The 10,135-nt window shown below is 46.9% G+C and overlaps 1 protein-coding gene across 5 annotated transcripts in view; it reads left to right on the top strand.

The window, feature by feature from the left end:
* The first annotated feature begins 1,136 nt into the window (after nt 1-1,136).
* Nucleotides 1,137-10,135, top strand: part of PNPLA1 (patatin like phospholipase domain containing 1) — a 43,474-nt gene continuing 34,475 nt past the window's right edge. For all 5 annotated transcript variants that reach the window (XM_032340488.1, XM_032340487.1, XM_032340485.1 and 2 more), the window contains exon 1: nt 1,137-1,767. In XM_032340488.1, coding sequence (XP_032196379.1) covers nt 1,563-1,767 — 205 coding nt within the window. In that variant the 5' untranslated portion in view covers nt 1,137-1,562. The remainder of the gene's footprint in view (nt 1,768-10,135) is intronic.

Here is a 10,135-nt window from a genome sequence, read left to right as displayed (position 1 = left end):
TCTGCTCAGTGGGAAGCCTGCTTCCTCCTCTCTCTGCCTGCCTCTCTGACTATGTGTGATCTCTCTCTCTCTCTGCCAAACAAATAAAAAATAATCTTTAAAAAAAAAAAAAAAGGTCTCTTCCCAGATGGAGGAAGCAATTCTGTATCTGGGACTATCCACCCAAGAGAGAAAAGTCCCTTCTTACCAAATCCTGATCATTGCCCGCATTGTGGATTCCAGGCTGGACCAGGGAGGCAAAGCATGCATGGGAGTTCCTTGCGTTGGGGGGAGTATTGACATCACATTGTAACAGAGTGGGGAGCTGGACCGAGCATCGAGTAGGGGACTTGGTGTCCCATTCTAATTCTGTTTCTGCCACTGCATGGTCTTGTGGGGGAGGAGAGAGATGTGATCTTGCCAGCTTTGCAATATCCGAGGCAGAGAAATTTGTGGACTGAGGCGGGGCCCTCCTCTCCAGGGCCACTGTGTACAGCTCCAGAGGGGGCATGACCTGTAGCCAAACTTGGTCCCCAGGCACCAGCCCCTTGGCCCTTAGGGCTCCAAAATACCTCTGCCCCCGAGGTCCCCATATCTGGCCTCCCTAGCTGTGCATTCTTAGGGTTAAATATTGTCATCTCAAATTTATCATTAGAAGAGTGTGCTGTGCGAAGCTCCAGACAGAGTGATCTAGAGTTCAGTCCGATTTTTTCTTGTATACTTAGGAGATGACATGACAGTCTGGGACTTGGTGAGAGGGTGCTACAGGAGAGTGGGTCAACGTAGGGCTGGGGAGAAAGGGTGGGGAGAGATGGAGAGGTGGTGATGGGTGCGGCCCTGAAGCCTGACTTCTTTTCCTTTGCCATTTTGCCCATGGCCATGTCCTAATATGTGAACACACACACAAGTTCTTTTGCAAGAACAAATAAAAACAATTGTGTAACACACCACGCACGCCCCACAGGGCCTGGAAGAGGAGCCCAGGGAGGGGTGATGCTGGCAGAGCCATGGGTGGTGTAGGGTGTCCCCCTCAAAAACCATGACCGACCTGTTGGCTCTGGCCCCTGTGGGGGTGGGGACACCTTCTCCTTGGAGGGAGGCCAGCATAAAATTCCTTGGCTGTCGCAGCCTGTCAGAGAGAGAGAGGAAGCCTCTGATAACCATCAGCGGAGGTTTTGCAACTCAGTGTGTGGAGCCTCCTGGGCTGAGCAGTGCCTGCCTCCCTGGGATGGTCCCTGTGGCAGCTGCCAATGTTGCCCGTCGTCCGCAGCACAGTCCAGGGGCTGAGATGACTCTAGCCACACGATGAAGTCTGGGGGGTGCCCGCACGCCCAGGACACTGCTCGCACATTCAAGGTGTCGTCTGCACCTCGACTGGGGTCCGAAGCCTTTCACCAGCCTTTGGGACTGCCTCCTGGAGGAGCTCGACAGGCCCAGGCAGTGGCTGCCGGTGCCATCCGTGGGTGTCCCAGCCAACCCAGGAGAGACGGCCCCTTTCTAGGTTCTGAGTTGGCAGGGAAGCTTGGTCGGAGTTCCAGCAGGAGAGCAGCAGCCCGAGAGGCGAGCACCGAGGGGCCGAGGAGATGGAAGAACAGGTGTTCAAGGGGGATCCAGACACCCCTCATTCCATCTCCTTCTCTGGTAGTGGATTTCTCTCCTTCTACCAGGCCGGGGCTGTGGATGCCTTCCGAGACTTGGCCCCCCGGATGCTGGAAACCACCCATCGCTTTGCTGGGACGTCAGCAGGTGCAGTGATCGCTGCTCTGGTCATCTGTGGAATTGAAATGGGTAAGGCCTTTGTTCTGGGTGCCCTGGGGAAGTCTCTGGCGAGAGTCCCCGAAGTGGAGGCTGAGGATCATTTGGGGGTGCTTCGGGGACAGAGCCAGGCCTTCTGGGTGGTGGGAAAGGAAGAGGAGTGTTGAGTGGCCGGCAGGCAGTCCTCAAATGGGTCATTTGAGGTTGGGGTCATCCAGATCCCAGTCTCTGACCCACTGGGTGAGTGTGGACCCACCTCTCCCACTCCCCCAACACTCTTCTGCGATGCCCTGTGTGCCAAGGCCTGAGAGAGGGAAAGACAGCAGCCCCCTCCAGCATCCTGGTCTTGAAAGTCATGTCATGACACAGTCAGACATTGGGGTAAAGTGTCATTCCTGTTTGGCCTCTTTTAAAGTGCACATCTCCTTGGGTGGGGCAATGCTTCACATCTTTACCACTTTGGCAGGGTAGGTTTGTGAGCTCACCTTCTAGGTGGTTGGCGAGCTAGAGGCCTCATGGTTACGGGGATGAACCAGATGGAGAGAAACCGGGAAGGAATCCCAAGGATCTCACTTCACCTTCTTTCCTGCTAGTCCAGGTCCCCAGAGAGAAGGATGGGGTCCCACCTCTCACCCAGAGGGAGAAGCGCCCCCCTGGGCAGGGAAACTGGACAGATGCCAGGCAGTCCCACACGGCAGGTCTGGGCCAGCATCCTTATGGGCTGCCTCAAGTGTATTTATTCATTCACTGTGCTACTGTAAAGAGCCCGTGCCCCTGTGAAGCAGACATTCTAGAGAGATGAGGCAGAAAGTAAACATTCAGGCAGGTAACTTGATGATGTCACCTCAGGATGCCATGAGATCTACAGATAAAATGATAGCAGGAAAGGGACAGAGAATAAAGTGGGGGCTATTTTAGGAAGAGTGATCAGGGAACACTTTTTGGAGCAGGCAGCCTTGGAACAGAGACCCGAGTGATGTGAAGATGAGAGAAAGAACTTTCCAGGCAGGGGAGTAGTTGGGGAGCCAGGGAGTGGGGGCAAGGAGAAGGGAGTGGGGGCCAAGGCTGGAGAGGCAGGCAAGGGTCAGATGGTGCACACTCAATGCTTGGAGCAGGAACAGAGGAGCACAGACAGGCTAAGGGGGTGACGTGGGGAGGCAGTGAAGAGTGTGTGCTCCAGGTGGATTGGATCCCAGCTCTGCCGTTCCACCATGTGGACCTGGGGCAAATTGTTGGATGCTCTATGCCTCCGTTTCTGCAACTGTGAAGCAGAGATTTTACCTGTACCTAATTCCCAGGGTTGTTAAAGGGTTAACTGAGCTAGAGTGACTGGTTTATCACAGTGCCTAGCACATGGCAACTGCTTGGTGTTTGCCAACTACCTGGTTGGGGATTTTAAGGAACCTCGACTGCTGGGCAGAGGGAGTTGGAGGGGGAAGGGCGGCTGCCAGGAGACTAGCAGGAGACTATGGCATGTGGGTCTAGGGAGGGATGAGCACGGCAGGCAGCCGGGTCTTGAGGGGCAGTGAGAAGCTGGTGGGTTCAGGATGTACATTGGAGGTTAGACCCAGTGAGACTTGCCGAAGGGCCAGGGGCAATGCAGGAGGAAGGGGTGCCGGTGGGCTGCCTTTCTGCCTGGGGACCTCTGTGCTGGGTGAGAAGTCTGTCTTCATTTTAAAGAATAATAGTGATGCCCATTCACCAAGTACCTCACGGGCAAGATAATTTTTTCCTTCAAATACCTCAGAAGTTATACATTCTTTCTCACTGTAAAAAATTCAAATCATGCAAAAGTGTATAGGGTTTTTTTCTTTTTAAAGCCTCTGCTCACCCTCCTTGTCCCCAGTTCCACTCTCCCTTCTGTGGCCAGTTCTAAGGGCTCTGCGTAGATCCTTCTAGATCTTTTTTTTCTTTTTCATTTAAAAACATTTTTTAAAAATTCCAGTATAGTTAACATAGAGTGTTGTATCCTTTCAGGTGTACAATTTAGAGATTCATCAATTCTATTCATTATTTGGTGCTTATCATCATAAGTGTGCTCTTAATCCCCTTAACCTATTTCACAATGCCCCCACCCACCTCCCCTCTGGCAACCATCTGTTTGTTCTCCGTAGTTAAGAGTCAGTTTGGGGGTTTGTCTCTTTTTTTCTTTATTCATTTGTTTTGTTTCTTAAAGTCCACATAGGAGTGAAATCACGGTATTTGTCTTTCTCTGCCTGACTTATTTCACTTAACATTATACCCTCAAGGTCCATCCACGTCATTGCAAATGGCAAGATTTCATTCTTTTTTCTGGCTGAGTAATTATCCATTCATCTATCAGTGGACACTTGGGCTGTTATTATAAAAAATGTTGCAATAAACATAGAGGTGCACGTATTCTTTTAAATTAGTGTTTTTGTATTCTTTGGGTAAATACCCAATAGTGGAATTACTGGATCAGATGGTAATTCTATTTTTAACTTTTTGAGGAACCGCCATATTGTTTTCCACGGTGGCTGCCCCAGTTTGCATCCCCACCAACAGCACACAAGTATTCCCTTTCCCCCACATACTCACCAACACTTGTTGTTTCTTATATTTTTGATTTTAGGCCTCCTGACAGGTGGGAGGTGCTGTCTCCTTGTGGTTTTGATTTGCATTTCTCCCCAATGATGAGTGATGTAGAGCATCTTTTCATGTGTCTGTTGGGCCCCTACATGTTTTCTAAATGCTCAGAGCCCTCTTTGAATATAGCAGTTAATGCTCCCGTTGCACAATAGACCCTAGAAAAACCTTCAGAAATGGGCTGCGTGAGAGCCCACATGCTCTCTTGTCTGGGAATCCCAGAACTCCTGCCCTTGGAAATAGTCTGCCTCTAGGATACTCTCCCTTTCCGGGTATCTGTGTCACTCACCTGCTCTGTTGCTCCCTCCATCTTCACATCTTTACTGCGGCTTCTTAAAATACACCACCTGAGAGAGTCAGTGGAGTTTCATCCTCTGACATACACAGACTTGTCAAAATGCATTTGTTTCAATCAGTTCAACCCATACTGCCCAAAATGGACTCGGACAGGCTCTGGGAGGCATGGACAGCAGTTGGGAGGCACTGGAACTCATGGGGACACCTCACTGTAGGTGTGACCAAGGCCTGGACCACGCACATGCCCGTAATCAGGATGGAAGTTCAAGGAGGAGTGAGATGCACGTGGGACTTGCCCTTGTCATTCATCAACCAGTTCATGAGATTTACCCACGTCATTCGGTTTAACCACCGCATAATTTACTGTTAACTAGCACTTCCTTGTATAAGGCACTGTTCTAAGTCTGCGGCATATTAACTTACCTGGTCCTCCCAGCAATCCCCTGAGGTGAAAACTATTATTGTCTCCATTTACAGAGGAGGAAACTGAGTCACAGAAGGCTTAACTAACTTTAAAGCGATACACACAAGCACAAGGTAAATCTGGGATTAGAACATGGTCTGAAAAAAAAAAAAAAAGAACATGGTCTGGCCTCACCTTTTATTTACTTATTTATTTATTTTTATTAAAAATTTTTTGAAGATTTATTTATTTAATTTTTTAAAAAGATTTTATTTATTTGACAGACAGAGATCACAAGGAGGCAGAGAGGCAGGCAGAGAGAGAGGAGGAAGCAGGCTCCCTGTCGAGCAGAGAGCCTGATGTGGGGCTCGATCCCAGGACCCCAGATCATGTCCCGAGCCCAAGGCAGAGGCTTAACCCACTGAGCCATAAATAAATCAGGCACCCAAGATTTATTTATTTTAGAGAGAGAGTATGCACAAGCGGGGTGGGGGGCAAAGAAAGGGGGCAGGAAGGAGACTCTGCTGAACATGAGTCCCATGCAGGGCCTCACTGTCACAATCCTGAGATGGTGACCTGAGCCAGAACCAAGACCTGGACACTTATCTGACTGAGCTGCGCAGGCATCCCTGGCCTCACCTTTTAAACCACTCTGTTTCTTGACAAAGCAGGGTCAGGGAGTACAAATACTGGTTGTACGGATCCTGGGGTCAAGGAAGTCTCTCGAAGCAGATGGGAATTTGCACCTGGACCTGGAGAGGCTGAGGGAGTAAGCCACAGGAATATCTGGGGACAGCATTCTGTAAAAAGGGAGAGGTGACTAATGTAACTCCCTGTCATCAGTCAGAAACAGCAAGAAGGAGGACTCCATTTCCTGACTTTCTTCGAAGATCTTTACCTCTTTCAGTGTATGTTCCATTAAGACTATAACACGGCTCATCTAGCCATTCTGTAGATGGGATGGCCACGGCATGAACATCCGTGTTCATGTCTCTCAAGCCCACATAGAATGTTTCCCTAGGATATTCATTCACATTAACATTACCAGACCTGGGGTGCCTGGGTGGCTCAGTCAGTTAAGCATCTACCTTTGGCTCAGGTCATGATCACAGGGTCCTGGGATGGAGCCCTGTGTCCAGCTCCTTGCTCAGTGGGGAGCCTGGTTCTCCCTCTCCCTTTACTGCCCACCCCCTGTTTTTGAGCTCTCTCTTTGTCAAATAAATAAAATCTCTTAAAAAAAAATTACCAAACCTGACTATTCTCCAAAGTGGTTGTACCCATTTAAACACTAGCAGTGTGTACAAGTGCTAATTTCCCTACAATGTCACCAGCTCCTGGAACTGTCAGACTTCAGTTCTAAGTCAATCTAATGAGTGTGAAACTACATCTCATTTTATTTTGGTTATTTAATCTTCGTATCCTGATTGGTAGTCATGTTAAGCATGAATTTGTTGTATGTATTATCTGTGTATTTATTGGCTACCGTGTGCCCTCTTCTGCGACCTGCCTGTCTGCTCTTGAACTTTTCCTGTTTTCTTTTTCCACCATTGCCTTGTTCTCTTTAACTTGCAGCTGTTCTACCCACAAATCAGGTGTCAATCACAAGCACTGCAGCTCTTCTGTTCCACTCCGTGGCTTGTCTTTTTATTTAGGATCTCTTTTGTCATTCAGAAATCTTAAGCACAGTCAAATGTATCAGTCACTTCCTTCTACACTTTCTGTGCTTTCATATCTTTACTTTGTTACAATGATCTCTTCTGTATTTTCTTTCAAGTTTCTAGGGTTTTTTTTTTTTTTTTTTTGCTCTTAATTAATCTTCATTAATCCAGCTGGATTTTATTTTGTGGCTAGTTTGAGGCAGAAATCAGAAGGTTTCATTGTTCTGCCACATGATAACCGATGCCCTCACACCATTTATAGGCAATCCTTTCCACAGTGGTTTGAGATGCTCTCTTCTGGCTCACTCAAGTGTCTGGATTCTCAAGGGTCTGTCCCGGGAGTCTCTCTTCTCTCTCCGTGGCAAATTTGTATATTTCTGCACCACAGCTCACTGTTTCGATCACTGTAGCTTTGTTACACATGGCAATTCCTCTCCTCTGCTTTTTTCTGAGTTCTTCTTCAAGTATTGCCTCTGTTATTCATGACCCCTCTTTCTCCTTGAGAAAAAAACTCTGTTGGGATTTTAATTGAAATTATATCTTCCCATTTATAAATCTAGTCTCTTTCTTCTGGCCTTTTGTGAATCAAGAAAGATTCTGTGTCTTTTTTTGGATTTATTAGCTTTTGTTGCTCTGAAGAATGGGTTCTTTTTTCCAATGGCATTTTCTAATCTAATTGATTACTGTTGATATAAAGGAATGTTGATGGTTTTTGCATACCGATCTTGTTTTGAGCAAACTTGTGAATACTCTATATAGTTCCAAAAGTTTGTTGGTAGATAATTTCATATTTTATATGTAAACAATCACCATATCTCCATAGAACCAGAGGTTTATCTCTTTTTAAAAAAAAAAAAATTCTTCGGGTTGCCTGGGTGGCTCAGTCAGTTAAGCCTCCGACTCATGATTTCTGCTCAGATCATGATCTCAGGGTCATGAGATCAAGCCCCATGCTGGGCTCTGTGCTGAGTATGGAGACTGCTTAAGATTCTCTCTCCTTCTCCCTCTGCCCCTCCCCTCCCACTCGTATGCACATGCTCTCTCTCTCTTAAAAAATAAAAATTCTTCAACACGTGGCATGTGGGGCCTCTCTCCTGGTCACACTCCCTCCTCTTCTTCCAGGCTGGGCTTTCTGCCCTGAGATTACATGTTTTTTTCCTGTGAGAACAGAGGCAGCAGTGGGTCCACCTTCTGGAGACACGTGCCAAGCCCTGTGATAGGACCAATTTGGGGTACGTGAAAATGTTTGTAAAAACACTTAGCACAGTGCCTGGTTTTCATTAGTGATGCAGTAACGGTTTCTGTTCCTTCATGCATCTACCCAAGAATAGATGGTCTTTGTGACAACTGGTGGGGGCACTCAGAATTTCCAATCTGGTCAGAAGTGGGTCTGGGAACTTGCCTCCAGCTGCAGTTGCATAATTTTGAAAAATAAAATAGCTTCTTATTAAATAATGGGGATTTGGTGGATTTAAAACCCCATCTCTGCTTTAGCTATTACTTGGCACCTTTCCCCCAATAAAGACTATATGGTAAGAACTTCCTTCTTTCCTTCCTTCAACAAGTATTTTCTTTTTCTTTTTTTAAATTTTATTTATTTATTTGACAGAGAGAGAGAGTAAGAAAGCACAAACAGGGGTAGTGGCAGAGGGAGAAGCAGGCTTCCTACTGAGCAGGGAGCCCAGTACAGTGCTCAGTCCCTAGACCCCTGGATCATTACCGGAGCTGAAGGCAGACACCCAACCAGCAGAGCCACCCAGGCACCCTTCAACAAGTGTTTTCTGAGCACATGCTAGGCTCTGCAGAGGACACAGAATTATAACACAAAATGAAACTCCACCTTCACCCTCAAGGAACTTAAAGCCTACTCAAACTTAAAGGCAGATACGAAGTGGGTATAATACAAGAGAGTTCCCACTGAATGCTGGCCAATTCAAAGGCAGGGGAATGCAGAGGAAGGGAGCGACACCTCCAATGGTTGGAAGCCTCACAGAAGTGGCATCTGAGCTGGTGTTTGAGAGGTGAGGAGAAGTTCACGGGGAGGGATAGGTTGGGCAAGTGCCTAGGCTTCTAGTGAGGACAGGGCATTACAACACAACAATAACACATGGGGAAATGTGATGCCCCCAGGGGGTGGGGACCCTGTACCAGTGTCAGAGAAGCGGCTTTTGACTCTGTGAGAGTTACCCAAGATGCAAAATGGCCGCTCCTAAAAACCCAGTATAAACATAATTCTAAAAAGAAAAAATTTTTTCATGATAGGATACCATGCTCTACTGCCGTAATTTTACTGTTCTCTTCCAGTTATTAAAACAACCTTCATTATATCAGTGGTCCTTGGGGCACCTGGGTGGCTCAGTGGGTTAAAGCCTCTGCCTTCAGCTCAAGTCATGATCTCAGCGTCCTGGGATCAAGCCCCGCATCGGGCTCTCTGCTCAGTGGGAAGCCTGCTTCCCCCTCTCTCTGTCTGCCTCTCTGCCTATTTGTGATCTCTCTCTCTGTCAAATGAATAAATAAAATCTTAAAAAAAAAATCAGTGGTCCTCTCAGCTGCACATGCGAATCACCTGGGGGGCTTTTAAAATGTCCAGTGCACAGGCTTCTCACCAAGCGAATTAAATAAATCATGATCTCCCAGGGTGGAACCCAGGCACTAGTGCTCATTCCAATTACAGAAGTTTCCACTATTTCAGCCGTGGGTAGGGGGAGACCCAGTGCGCTTTGAAACACTAAGATGTAAGGGCACCTGGGTGGCTCAGTTGTTAGGCAACTTCTTTCAGCTTAGGTCATGATCCCAGAGTCCTGGGATCAAGTCCTGCATCAGGCTCCACGTTCCGTGGGGTGTCTGTTTCTCCCTCTGATCTTCTCCCTCTCATGCTCTCTCTCTCTCTCAAATAAATAAGTAAAATCTTTAAAAAATATATTAAAAAGAAAAACTAAGATGTATGACCTCCCTAAGACTCGATGAATGTCTGATGAATTTCTGACCAGGCAGTGGAAATGGTTCGGGCATTTCCTATGCAAACCTGCCAAAGGCCCATCATGGTCTTAGACTAATGGCAATTCTCTGATTATTAATGGGGAATGGCTTTTTCCAGGATAAAGAGAAACCATTTCACTAGAGTGCCCTTAGGTTGTATTAGATTCTGTGAATTCCTCTAACTGGCCATAAATGAGGAAGACTGATTTTTGATAAGGGATTGTTGGTCCATCCCTTCCCCTTAGCCAATCCACATGTTGAAATCACTCTTCGGACAAATTGGTAGATGCCCCTGGCCCAGAGCTGCCCCTGACTGTCTTTATTTTTCTCTTCTTTTTTTTTTTTTTAAAATTTTATTTTTTATTTATTTTACTTACTTTAAAAAAACATTTTTTCTCCCCTATTCTTCTCCACACTTTGGTCTTTAACTTCCAAAAACAGCTTTGTTGAGATTTAA

The sequence above is a fragment of the Mustela erminea genome, chromosome 4 (genome assembly GCF_009829155.1).
Source record: "Mustela erminea isolate mMusErm1 chromosome 4, mMusErm1.Pri, whole genome shotgun sequence".
NCBI lineage: Eukaryota > Metazoa > Chordata > Mammalia > Carnivora > Mustelidae > Mustela > Mustela erminea.
This window is presented reverse-complemented; position numbering and strand designations above follow the sequence as displayed.